Below are 15153 nucleotides of genomic sequence, written 5' to 3' on the forward strand. Positions count from 1 at the left end.
CCATCGACTGTAATCAACACATAATGACATCCAAACCACCAACAAGGCCAGATCTGCCAAAAAATATGAAAAAGAAATTAACCAGCAGATCTGTTCGTCACCTTATTTCTCTTTTTCTCATCGGATCTGGAAAGACAAAGGTAAGGGGGTCGTTCAACACATACCAGCAGTAGGTTTTGGTGATGAAGATAGCAGAGCTAGGGTTTTCGGTGGATGATAACGGCGCTGAAACAAAAATAACCGATTAGGGTTTTCTGAAAACCCTAACTCGTCGCCGCCCTTCGTCTTCTCTGGAACGTCGTCACTAAATCGCTAGGGTTTGCTGATGAAGAAAGCGGAGAAAGATGGAGATAGACGAGGCTTACCGGAAGAACGATGTTTTACAGATCTGGAGCTTCGTCGAGTTGCAGCGGAGTTTTTCAAATCGCCGGAAAAATGAATTTTTACAGAAATAGAAGATGGCGACAAGATCAAAGTAAGGGTTTATAGATGGATGGTGGGTGGTGGAGACGATAGGGGATAAAGGCGGTGGTGGTTGATGGCGATGACGGGTGGTGGAGTCGACGACGAGGGGTTTCTTGAGAACCAGGAAGAACAAATGAGAGAAGGAAGGAGAAATAGTGTGGAGAGAGAGAGAGAGAGAGGGAGAGAGAGAGAGAGAGATTTATTTGTATTTACTTTTATTTTTTATTTTTTTAAATATGAAAATCAGAAAAATCAATTAAAAAAAGGAGAAAATAATATTAACAGGGGCAAATCCGTCATTTTGAGAAAAATCATAATAGATTGGACTAAACAAGCAACAAAATGAAAACTTTGGACCTCTAGTGCTAGTCCAAACTTTTTTGGACCAAAGTGGCAATTTTAAGCAAACCACAGGGACCATTTGTGCGGTTTAGTCTAATCCATACCATAGGTGTAGTATGTAAACTATTTATTAACAAATAAATAAATCAATATGAAAACCTCTCAAATATAAGTAAAATGTTGGTTGATAGTTTTTTTTTCTTGTTTCCAGGGAGTGGGTCAGCTGGAATGAGGCAAAGGGAGTGGGTTGACCTTTTGTTTTTTTTGTTAAATGTTAATCGTTACTGAAAGCAAAAAAAATCAAAATTTAATTTTGATTTATTTGATGTCTCGTGTCTTGTAGGTTCATGGTGGTCGGCAGTCCATGTAAGTTTCTTGATTTGTAACATCTTGTATTCAAGAAATAGCAATGTACTTTCCATAAAAATTATAAATTATATTCTTTGAAAAATTTGTAGATTAGTAGGTTTAAAAGCAGAATGTCCTGATAAGAATTAATTTTAAAAGTAGAATGAAAATGATAAGTGATTTTGTGTTGTGTTTATAGGGTTGATGAAAGCGAATAGCTTTGGAGTTAGAAGAGGAAAAGAAAGCTTAAGCCGAAAGAGATAAGATGCTGCAAATGCAAGTGTTGCATTCTTCATTTCAATTGTTAGTATGAAACACAGAGTAGATGAGCCAATGTACAACTTCTTATCCATATAACATCTATTTGGAGCATTAGTCTTAAAGAATTACGAAAGGCAAGATGCAACTTTACTTAGTTGGAATTTGATGTAGAGAGTAGATTAGATGCAAATTTAGATATTGTAAAAAATAGAATTGTATGACATTAAATTTTATGCAATGGATTGTATTTTTTGTATATGATATTTTATTTCTATTATGAGACATTAAATGCAAATTTAATTTAAAAATTAATAAATATATAAATATATTTTTTAGAACATTTAAAATTATGATACGCAAAAATGTGTGCCATCTTCATTTATGACATGGCCTTTCTTGACAGGGGCTTCCTTGATACGCATTGTGTGTCATAAACACGCGTGTCGTAAGGTTACGACACGCAAATGCGTGTCGTCTTCCTTTATGACAGAGCCTTCCTTGATACGCATTGCGTGTCATAACCACGCGTCGTAAATGCGCGTCGTCTCTCTTTATGACAGGGCATTCCTTGACACGCATTTGCGCGTCGTCTGAGCATTTTACGACGCGCAATGAGCGTCGTAAAAGGCCTTTTTTCTAGTAGTGTATGCTCCATTGCTTTGCTAAATCATTTATGATTCAGCAGCAATGAGCATGTAAGTTAGGTCAATGAGGTTTGCGTCATGATCCATCATATAATACTTTCTTTAGAACTCATTATATGATTCAGGGAGTGACTGTAGAACCCAGCCTATAGCCAACTCATCAGGGAATGACACACCCAACATTATCAACCTTATGATGTGTGATTTCATTCCTAGAATGTGGGCACACACGAGTTTACCATCTTCATGTTTCATTTCCAATAGGGCTTTAGTGACATTGAACCTTTCAATTCTTCGATCTTGTGGGTTAGGGAGAACAACGGGAGGAGGAGGAGGAAGTGAAGCATGATTTCTTGTTCCTCGATCAAATCGTGGAATATCATCTTCATGTGGAATGCTTGTTCCACGGGATTTGGGAAGATCATAGTTGTCGTACTTTGACATCTACAAAACGGGAGAAAACAAATTCAAGTTAGTTGATTGATTGAGTCCTTAATAAATCACCCAAATGAGATATTAAGGCTAGGATCCAACACAATACGCTACAACCTAGAAAAGGGATGTCGTAATCTAGTTGCAGAATATTTGAAGGTAAATGAATGACGATTCACTAATTTCCACCATTAAAAACGAAAAGGAAATTTAAGTTTTAAATCTATGAAAACTCCTAGATCCTATGAGATTCATTGAACATTTCAATGGCATGTTTAAATCTCGATATGCCCCTCTGGTTTGTGACTAGGATGCCGAGGATCACAAAGCGGGTGTGAATAACCATGCAAACTTACATGGTGCCCCCACATGTTACAAGTCACCTATTCGATGTGCCGGTTAACCACACACGCTCCACCGAACTATGACAAACATTGAGCCACCATTTGCTACCTTTGCTTAGAACCATTTAGTGTGCCGGTTAACCACACACGCTCCACTAACGTCTTCGCAAGGGCACAAAGTGTAATTTCATGGAATTGCATCAATTCACTTTTGCCTAAAGTAATTAAGATTGAGAATTTTATGAAAGCATTTAGTTACTTTTTTACTTCATTATACTTATAATGGAAGGTTTTTGTCCTATCCTACCCGTTCGGTTAACGACCCTCTACTAGTCAAGAGTGCGGTGGGTAAGAGTGGATACCCATTCAATCGCCATTTTATAGGCAATTTCCTTAAACACCCTTTATAGACCAGTTTCGTGAATGAGGCCTACTAACGATAAGACTGAATTTTACTCATACATATATATAATGTTAGACTTTTATGTTATATATAGTATAAGGTGTAATTTACACTTTTAAAATACTAGGTGGTCTAATTTAATAATTATACTTTTAATTTAATTAAATTGTACACCAAAACTTTATGGATTCACTAAATCTCTTTTAATTATACACTTTAATTAATTAATAAAACCATAAGGGTGTGATTTGAACTTTTCAAAACAATACTAGGGTTTTAGAATTTAACATTCCTAAATTAAACTTTTAATCAACTTTTAAATTCCAAAACTTGAGGGCAAGTTTTGAAACATTTTAAAACATTAGGGTTTAGAATTTAAGTATTCCAAAATCAAACTTTTCAATCAAAATTTAAATTCCAAAACTTAAGGGCAAGTTTTGAAACCTTTTTTCAAAACATTAAGGTTTCAACTATTTAAATTTCAAAACAAAACTTTTGAGTTCAAATTTAAACTAGAAAACCTAAAGGGGAAAAATTGAAACTTTTCATAACACAAGGATCAAATAACAAATAATATAAATTAAACAATTTATTTTATAAGATCTTAGCACCATCTGATCCCACCTCTCTAGTTTTATTATATAGTCGAACCTGAAAAATTCGGTAATTCAACTTGAAATCGAGCATCACAAGTCAGAATAAGCCTCATAGAGCATCATCACTTCATCAATTCATCATGAATTAGGTGGGTTACACTCGTTATATTTCATTTTTGATTTTAACTCTTTAGTTGCAGATCATAATGATTTTGTTTCTTTTTGTAATTGATATGTTTTCTTCCTAAATTCTATGGTTTGCAACAACAAAAATTATGGTTCATATTTAAAAAGTTCAATTGTCTCCATATCGACATTTTAATTGACATTAAGCAATAATATATACTACACACCCAAAACTTTACGATCAAATTTGAATATCAGTCATTTTGGTGAGATCTTCTGAACAACAAAAATTATGGTTCATATTTAAAAAGTTCAATTGTCTCCATATCGACATTTTAATTGACATTAAGCAATAATATATACTACACACCCAAAACTTTACGATCAAATTTGAATATCAGTCATTTTGGTGAGATCTTCTGATCTCGATCCGATCTTACGACACATAAAACAATCTAAGGTAAAATACTGATTTTAAGAGCCTTTCGTATAACACAAAAGATAAAGAAAACTTCAGTTTATGCGAGTGAATTTAAAGTATTTTTTTTTTTTTGAATACTTAAACAGTTTGTATGTTATTTCCCTATAAAAAAAAAAAACTTTTTAATATTGGAGGTGTTTCTTGCCTGATGGTTTGAGAATGAGGAAGCGTACGACAACATTGCAAGGCAAAGAGCCAAGGGCAGGGAGTCGATGAGTTGCAGGGGAGAGTGAAAGGGGTGTCGACAGCGAAGAGGGGAGGCTGGGGGTTGCCGGCAGGATGAACTTATTAGAACTTGTAGTGGTACAAACACGTGAGGGGTGAGGCGTTGCTTTGTTACCTTTTAAAACATAGGTGAGCCGGTGATTCGTTTTGAGGAAAAAGGCAAAAAATAATAGGAAAAAAAAAATTAGAAGAAAAAGCAAGGAAATGAACTGAAAGTGGGGGGTAGATGAAGCATCAACAAGACTAAGAGGAAACTGCAACGACTGATGAAGATGAACACCAAATCCCTAAAACTCATCATCTTTCTCTTCATCCTCAATTCCATCACCCTTTACCTCTACTTCTCTTCTCACCCCGATTACTTCCGCCGCCGCCGTACAACCCAAAACATTCCTAATTCCATACCGCAATTCCACTCACCCTTTCCCGATCGCACCCATCTTGTTTCTTTGTCAAATTCCAATAAACCCTGGCCCATCTTGCCTTCTTACCTCCCTTGGTCTTTAACCCCTAACATCTCTTTTAGATCCTGTGAAGCCTATTTTGGTAATGGATTCACTCATCGTGTCGATCTGCTCAAGCCCTCGCCTGAAAGTAACCGTAAAGTGGGTAAAGATGGAAGAGGATGGTTCCGGTGCTTTTATAGTCAGACTTTGCGGAGTTCCATATGCGAGGGCGGAACGATGCGGATGCATCCAGACAAAATTAAGATGTCCGCTGGTGGGGAGGTATTGGAGAGTGTGATTGGCAGGGGGGAGGAGGAAGAGTTGCCGGAGTTTGAATTCGGAGCCTTTGATCTGGAGGTTACTGGGAATTCCAAGAATCATGGTAAGAAGCTTGCTACTGAGGGTTTTTTGAACGAATATTTGCAGAAAGGAGAGATCTCAAGACATACTATGCGCGACTTGATCGATTCAATTCAGTTAGTTGGCGCCAATGAATTTGAGTGCTCTGAGGTAAGGGTATTCCATTCTGTTTGCAGTTACTTTTAACTGAATACTTGTTTCGTAATGAATGAACTCCGGCTGATCATTAATTGCTATAGACGAAACGAAACAAATTGTAGAGATTGTTTTCAATAAATGACACGTCATTCACATAATAACCTTAAATAAGTATCTTGAATTGATTACGTAAATCAGATCTTATTTGTTGATGGAGATTAAAGGCTCCTTAAGGACATTTCCTTATCTGTGATCTGATTTCTACTGTGATTTTGCATATTTCTAAACTGAAATTACAATGAATTTACGACCTTTCCTCTTTGGGCTATACTATAATCCATTTTAATTGAGGATTGAATTATAACATGATTATGAAACATAGTTATGGGTTACAAACACTATACTTGTTATTATTGACCTGAGAATGAGATGAATGATGATATTGATAGTGGGTTGAGGAGCCAACACTGCTGATCACTCGGTTTGAGTATGCAAACATGTTTCACACAGTCACAGACTGGTACAGTGCGTACGTGTCTTCCAGAGTTACAGGCTTGCCAAACCGACCTCAATTGGTGTTCGTAGATGGTCACTGCATGGTATGCCTAAACACTTGACTTTATTATAATTTTTTTTTCAAGATTCCTTCATGTATGTATATGTTATTATTTTTCAGACGCAATTGGAAGAAACATGGAAAGCCGTGTTCTCAGGTGTAAGATATGCTAAAAACTTCAGTGGTCCGGTTTGCTTTCGTCATGCTATCCTGTCGCCTTTAGGTTATGAAACGGCCATGTTCAGGGGTCTGTCTGAAAACATCGATTGTTATGGGGCTGCTTCTGCCCATGATCTTTGGCATAACCCAGATGATAAGAAAACAGCCAGAATCACAGAATTTGGGGAGATGATAAGAGCTGCTTTTGCACTTCCTTTACACACTGCTCATAAACACAGCTCACGCACTCACAATGTTCTTTTTGTGAGGCGTGAGGATTATTTGGCTCATCCTCGCCATGCTGGCAAGGTTCAGTCTAGACTTAGTAACGAACAACAAGTGTTTGATGCCATAAAGAGTTGGTCCCTGCTGCTGAGTCATACAGAATGTAAAGTGAATGTTGTTAATGGGTTGTTTGGACATATGTCTATGAAAGAGCAAGTCAGGGCCATTCAAGATGCTTCTGTTATTGTGGGTGCTCATGGGGCTGGATTGACTCACATAGTCTCAGCAGCATCAGAAGCAGAAATACTGGAGTTGATTGCTACTGAGTTTAGGAGGCCTCATTTTGCACTCATTTCTCAATGGAGGGGCCTCAATTATCACCCTATTTTTCTCACTGGATCTCATGCTAACCCAACACTTGTTATTGACAAGCTCCGTGACATTTTCAAGACCTTAGGATGCTAATAATAAATAGAGTTTTATGGAATTTGTTATGATTTATGTCTTATGATGAGAGATAGCAATTAGCAACTAGGTTTTTTTTTTTTATTTTTTTTTTTTTTTATTTTTTTTTTTTTTATCTTTCATATGATTGAAATTTGTTGGGGATTGAAAGATGAAGAATCAGTTTGACAATAGATGATGACGAAGTTGAGTTGGAGTCTGCATAACATTAGCATGGATGCTGGTTTTCAGCAATAGCAAGCAAGATTTGAAATGTTGTTGAAATGTATAGGATAAAAATGAACACAGATTGAGATTGGATTGGATGGATACATTACGAATTACGATTTGTATGTAAACATGTCTTGGGTCTTGATTGGTACTTTTGGGCAAATGCAAAGAAAGCTCCTATATATAGCTCCATTTTCCCGAAGACTCGTGATCAATTTTTCTTTTAGAGAACTGTATAAACGGTCCCTATGGTTTGCTTTTTTTATTTTATTTTATTTATTTATTTATTTATTTTATTTTCTTTTGATTCATAATAAAAAAAAGTTTCTATTTTTTATGGTTTTGATCCCTATTAAACTTGTTTTTAATCTTCTTTTAAATTTTTATTTTTATTTTACAATTTATTTTTTTTTAGTTATTATTCAAAAATTTAACCCCCCTCAACTTCCATCCAAACTATTTAAATTCCGCTTATGTCCACAACAAAATTTAAACCCTTAACCTTAAATAGGAAGCACAACATTTGATATCGTTTGGGCTAGAAGCCCTTTGGTGAATGAGTCTAATCAATTGAGTTAGTGGATAATGATTACTTTAGCTAATCTTTAGTTTTCAGTAATGCATAACAACTACTGTATAAGTTAACGTAGTTTATCGTGTTTTGTATCCTAGATTTTCCAATTTAGTTTTGTGCATAAGTTACAAACTTTTTTTTCTTCATGTTTACAACCTTATTGTCTTCTTTTCATTTGCTTAAAACAAACAAATTGGTATTAGAGTTGATTTCTTGAAAGATCTGTGACGACAATGGTTGAAAGCAATATTTCACAACATTATCTTAATGGTGGCAATTACAAGCTTTGGGATGCTACAATGTTATCTTATCTCGAAGCCATGGATATTTGGGAAGATGTAAATAAGGACTATGATATTCCTCAACTTCCAGGAAATCCTACCATAAAAATTTAAAGAAGAATGTAGGGTAAGAATGGATTGGTGCTTGTGATAGTCTACGGTACATAGACTAACCATCAGCACAGACTTTTGAACTTTTATCGGTGTGTGATTTTACACAGTCAATCATCAAGCTCTGTTAAGAAGATAAAGAAACGAATGGATTGTTTCAGTCACGCTGAGGTGAAATCAGCGTGAATCATTAACAGTTTAACTCATCAACAAAAAGTGGTTTAAACTTCCGTATCATAGAGTATGTTGCAATCTAGAATCAAAGATCCATCGTTAATTCATAATGGTACCATGTCATACCTTAAACTAGGAGGTCAGGGACATGAACAACCCTTTGTCATTTAAGGACCTGACAAGTATCTCTTATGCTGATGACTATGCAATCAGGGTAAGCCATTGGGTTATTGTTGTTGGGTTTTATACAAACAATCCTATGCGTGCATGCAATCCTAATTTGGATATATGTTTTCACTATTAGACATACAACAAATGAACACAAATGGAAACACTAGCATGCATCTAATATTTCAAAAATCACAAACAAAAGATTAGCATACATATCTTTGTTGTTATATAGTAATAACAACTAAATCTTGAAGTTCCTTTGCTCTTGAGAACAAGTACCATAAATGTGATGGGTTTTAACCATAAGAACATCCTATGTGCTCATACAAACCCTAATGCTTGGATCTAGGTTTCTTAATTGTACATGCAATTCATCCAAGACTTTAAACCCTAAATCTAGCATATGGTAATCAATATTAACATAATAATGGGTTTAAGATATTACCTTGATTGTTATGTAGTAATAACAATCTCAAATCCTCCTTGTAATGACTTTAGAAAGCTTAGAGTCACAAATGTCATTCCTTTAATGGTTCACAAACACCAAGAGCAAGAGGATGAAGAATAAGGAGAAAGGAGACACCCAAAAACGTGTAGAAACCCTAAGGATTCAGTTGCCCACGTTTTTGGTGCCCAAGGGGTCCTTAAATAGTGAGGCTATTAGGGTTATCTAACAAGGAAACCCTAATTTGGATGCTTAGGCCCTAAGCAACCCATGAACCCCTCTTTAATAAGCGTTGAACGATTTCTAATGGGCTTCCCAATATAATTCGTCCAACCTTATATAATAAGGTAATCCATAGCCCAATTGCAATTATTTTATAATTACAATTCCAGTCCCTTAAGTTTAATTAATCTCTTTTAGCCACAAACTTAATTCTTATTAATTCTTGACTAATATTAATTGAACAATATGATTTCTCCTTTAATATATTATTCTCATAATATATTAATAAATCATATTTAATCATTTCTCTCCATAATTCATCCTATCAAGTTGCTTTGGTGAAGGCAACCCAAAAGGATCATGCACCATCGGATCAAGTACATACCAAAATAGTTATGGACTTACACACTAATCCAACAGTCTCCCACTTGGATAAGTCTAATAACTATTCTGCATATGACTTCAGATCCTGATCTGCAATCATAGCTTTCCAAAGCCGCTATCAACTCTGATCTTATCAAATACGCGTGTCCTTTAGATAAGGAATCATATATTCCTCCATTCTAGATATCGTATAGATATGATACATGAACTTAATCATTCCCTCTTTTCTATTTCCCGACTTCCGATTTATGACGACTGACAACAAGCTACAATTGAACACATCAATTTAGTCTCGAGTTGGTCAAGCGCTTAGGTGCCATCACTAAATCATCGAGTGGCCCAAAGATATTGCTTTTATCCTACTTTGGATAAAAGGAACGGATAAACTTTGACTCAATGCTCGCTTGTACTCACTTACCGAATTACACACAACAATATGTTTTATAACACCAAGTTACTGGTGCGTTTACATATTATCAATGTGCAACCGACTCGCAAGATACAACTCACACATCTCGGTTTCAAGAATATAAGATGTTATCGTCTCACCAATCACTCGTGATACAATGCATGAAGTGATCTAAGTGAGCGTGGGTTTAATCGAATGCTCAAATCATAAGCACTCATGAACGTTGCAGCAAACAATTGCTTATGTCTAATACACTTTAGACAATCCACACACCAATTCACGACAGTCTTCATTCATACCTACTTCCAACATATGAACGACTGTGGTCCATTCGAATAATTTGACTGTTCTGAACCAATTAAATTATTCAGGAAGTCAAAACATGCAAAGTGAAACACAAGAAAAATACTAATCCCATATGGCCTCAAACCTTTGAGTATAAATAAAACACCTTTTATTTATCACCATATCAATTACTCATTATTTGTTGTTTCGGGTAATCAACTTCTTATTTGAATTATAACTATACTTGTCTCATGCTCTTAGCATGCACACAATGTTTACCTATGGTCCTTACTTTGTGAAATAGGTCAAATGAACACATTTCCAATCATACTCATTTCACAACTCCTAATCCTTTTTCACAAGTGAAAGAATATCAAATTCTTGCTACTTATAAAATATGTTAGATTCTAACATTTTATGCAATGATTCTTTTGTAATGTCACTGCACTAAGTTCACAATGACTATTGCCAATGAATTACTAAGCTCTCTATCGGAAATTGTTACAAGACAATTCCATAGATGTGATGTCTCTCACTCAAAGTACATTCCTTTGAACATCCTTCTTGCATAAAAGTTTCTAATCTAGACATAGATTCTTAATATCCAGCTCCCAATATGAAAACCTTTCCATACTTACCATATAACAACTCATTCTTAATAGAATCTTATCTATTCATAATAATGTCGATACGCTTCATCCAATATCATACTTCCAACTACTCACAAGCGACCAATCCTTAGCAAGCTTTGGATCGTCCTTTGATAGTTGTTTAATTATCTTAGTCAAAGCCGATTCTTGTCCTTTTTTCCTTTTAAATGCGCTAGACATTTGGAAAAGTTTAGAATGGTCAAATATTATAGCATTTGTCATCTATCCTATACCCGAGGCGTATGGGACACGATGCATAATGTATTACATAAAGATTTGATACTTTATCAATCTTCTTCCATAATATCTTATGTGTCACGTTCTTATGATTCAAATTATGAAGAGGAATGCCATAATCATAATCAAAATTTAAGAACTCACTATGTATCCTTGACTAAGTTTATTAACATTCCATAACCTAAGCCTTTAGTTTTGAAATGAAGCATAATATTCTCTCCCTTAATTATAGCAAAACAACTATTCAACCTTTACAACTTCGCAAAGTATAACTCTTGTTTTCTATAATTAATATTGCTATCTTGCAATACTTGCTTTAATAATCATACCAGCACAACTTTTATGCTCCCACTATCATGATGATTATTATCAACATAACACTTATGCTCCCATTAGCTTTGACACGTATTCAGAAACAGCTTAACTTTCAGAAAAACAATGCCTATTGAATTTCTTTAAGTTCATATTTCTAATTCCCAATGCTTTGATAATATTTTATCTAGGCTTCTTAAACTTATACACCTTTGCCTTAGATAACTCATATGTGTGTCTTAAACAATTCAGACTAATTGCCAAATCTCACAATTCGAATCATGGAAAGGGATACCGTAACCATAATCGAATTCGAGAATAAAATTTCACAATCACTATCTTTTTAAAATCTTCCTTAGTGAAAGCATTTCCTCACAGTCGGTTTAATGAAGGAGGAAATCTTATGACACTTCGATTTTAATGGTGTATATGTTCCTATCCATGTGAATTTGTTAAAACCAAAGTTTATGACAAATTCAAACTCATATGGACTGAACCTTCTCAATCTTGATTTCTTGCCTCATGGTAACATGGCTGCCCACCATGTCTTCCAAGTAGTTAAGCAGCTCACCCTTTCCTATCAATGTACTTTTCATTGATCAAGGTCATTGCCTTTTATGCATTCAAATGAGAGCTCATAGGGCTCACATGCATAATTAACTCAATTGGAACGGCACAGAAACAAGATAATGTCAAAACCTCAACTTGTGTGCTAGTGATGATCGATAAGGTTTATTCTTGATTAGTTCTTGAAACTTTTCAAGACTATTAAGACTCCCACTGACTCCTTGACATATAAGATTCTTTTGTCAATGAACATTTCTTGACAAACGAATATTCAAGAGTTAGTGTAGTTTTTATCAAGACAAAACACTTCATAAAATTTGTCCTTGTTGGTTTTTGTCTTATCCAAGACATCACAATTTTCCACATTTGATGAATGTTATAAACCTTGTCACTCAATGTCACAATCTTAACTCTAAGATTTGGTTTTGGAACGAAGTATGATTGACTTCTTGATTTAACCATTTCTTCAATTCTCGATTCCTCTTCTTAGACATATAATTGCACAAAGATTCACCTAGAGGATCAATTGAGATATGGTTCTTAATCATTAAGACTTATCATAAAATATAATAAAAGGTACTCTCCCTTCTTCTTAGAATAGAGAAACTTTTATCTTTCTGCCTACTTGATTCTTCTTATTCGTTCTGCTATTGATTTAAACCTTTCCAATCAATTCAGAATTACACTTAATCTTATAAGTATAATCATATTTACTAAACCTTTAGTGAATCATGACGAATATCTTTGTTACTCTTGTGGTGGACTTGATCAACACACAACTTTGTGTACTCGATCTCCTAGTCCTTCACTTGACACTTTTTCAACGACGTAGTCTAATTTCCAAATATGAAATTTCTCATTCATCGTGCAACCAAGTTGCATGATTCCAAGTTTCTGTCCAATTGAAACTTGGGCGATGAGAAACTCTCCCTATTTGGTAAATTCTCGACATTTCCACAATTATCATAATTAAGAATCACATCCATTCGTTGTAGAAATATGCAAACATCAATTTTTCATAACGATTTTATTGCAAGGAAATAAATAAATAAATAAATGAGTCAAACCGAAATTTATTTTTATTCATAAAAGCAGCGGAAAACATTTGTCCTTACAATGCAAAATCAACTGAAAAACTATGTAATCAAATATTCCCAACAATTCTATCATAACTTTCTAAGCTTAAAATCTAATCTTCAAGTCCATGCGATCGAGATCCATTTCTTTGTGATTAGACTCATTTTGCTTTTCCATCAAGCTTCCTCTCTTTTCACTGATCCTGCAAAACATTCAAATGCAATCTTATCACATCATGTATTAAGAATCAACGAATAGGAACTTAATGGAGTTAGATAGTGGATTTTACCTGAAGCACAACCATACTATTTGACTCTCCCATCTTCTGGACTCTTCAGGCTCTTAGGGCAGACTTGTATCCAACGCCCTTTCTCTTGGCAGCAAACGCAGGTCGGTTCTCCTAGAACGTCCTCGAAAGCATGGTTGGTTGACTTTCCCAACAAATATGCTCGATTGCCTTTCCAAATCATTTCTGATTCAGCAGCAATGAGCATGTAAGTTAAGTTAATGAGGCGTGCGTCATGATCGATCATATGATACTTTCTTTTGAACTCATTATATGATTCAGGGAGTGACTGCAGAACCCGGTCTATAGCTAAATCATCAGGGAATGACGCACCCAACATTATCAACCTATCGATGTGTGATTTCATTCCTAGAACGTGGGCACACATTGGTTTACCATCTTCATGTTTCATTGCCAATAGGGATTTAGTGACATTGAACCTTTCAATTCTTCGATCTCGTGGGTTAGGGAGAACAAAGGGAGGAGGAGGAGGAAGTGAAATCAAGCTAGTCCATCTAGATTATTCACTTGAATAGCGGAACAACTTATTTTCAGCAGGAACACCTTTTCCTTGAAATTTGGGAAGACCATGATTGTCATACTTTGACATCTACAAAACGAGAGAAAACGAATTCAAGTTAGTTGATTTATTGAGTCCTTAGTAAATCACCCAAATGATATACTAGGGCTAGGACCCAACACAATATTCCACAACTCGGGAGAGGGATGTCGTAACCCAAATTGCAGAACATTTGAAGGTAAGTGAATGACGATCCACTAATTTTCCACCATGAAAAATGAAAACATATTAGTTTTTAAATGTATTGAAAACTCCTAGATCCTTTGAGATTCATTGAACTTTTCAATGGCATGTTTAAATCTCGATATGCCCCTCTAGTTTGTGACTGGGATGCCGAGGATCACAAAGCGGGTGTGAATAACCATGCAAATCTACATGGTGCCCCCACATGTTACACTCACCTATTCGTTGTGCCGGTTAACCACACACGCTCCACCGAACTATGACAAACATTGAGTCACCCTTTGCTACCTTTGCTTAGAACCATTTAGTGTGCCGGTTAACCACACACGCTCCACTAACGTCTTCGCAATGGCACAAAGTGTAATTTCATGGAATTGCATCAATTCACTTTTGCCTAAAGTAACTAAGATTGGGAATTTTATGAAAGAATTTAGTTACTTTTATACTTCATTATACTTATAATGGAAGATTTCTGTCCTATCCTACCCGTTCGGCTAACGACCCTCCACTAGTCAAGAGTGCGGTGGGTAAGAGTGGATACCCATTCAATCGCCATTTTATAGACAATTTCCTTAAACACCCCTTATAGACCAGCTTCGTGAATGAGGCCTACTAACGGTAAGACTGACTTTTACTTATATATATATATATATATATAATGTTAGACTTTTAATGTTATATATAGTATAGGGTGTATTTTACACTTTTAAAATACTAGGTGGTCTAATTTAATAATTATACTTTTAATTTAATTAAATTGTACACCAAAACTTTATGGATTTACTAAATCTCTTTTAATTATACACTTTAATTAATTAATAAAACCATAAGGGTGTGATCTGAACTTTTCAAAACTATACTAGGGTTTTAGAAAATAACATTTCTAAATTAAACTTTTAATCAACTTTTAAATTCCAAAACTTGAGGGCAAGTTTTGAAACATTTCAAAACATTAGGGTTTAGAATTTAAATATTTCAA

At 35.1% G+C, this 15153-nt stretch overlaps 1 protein-coding gene across 1 annotated transcript; it reads left to right on the top strand.

Moving 5' to 3' along the window:
* Positions 1–4784: 4784 nt before the first annotated feature.
* Positions 4785–7215, top strand: XYLT (beta-1,2-xylosyltransferase). Its single transcript, XM_079009314.1, has 3 exons — positions 4785–5623; positions 6061–6210; positions 6288–7215. The coding sequence occupies exons 1-3, from the start codon at positions 4934–4936 to the stop codon at positions 7014–7016; spliced, it is 1569 nt and encodes a 522-aa protein (XP_078865440.1). The 5' UTR covers positions 4785–4933; the 3' UTR covers positions 7017–7215.
* Positions 7216–15153: the final 7938 nt, after the last annotated feature.

The sequence above is a fragment of the Lactuca serriola genome, chromosome 7, assembly GCF_051521515.1.
Source record: "Lactuca serriola cultivar US96UC23 chromosome 7, Lser_US96UC23_V15, whole genome shotgun sequence".
Classification (NCBI taxonomy): Eukaryota; Viridiplantae; Streptophyta; class Magnoliopsida; order Asterales; family Asteraceae; genus Lactuca; species Lactuca serriola.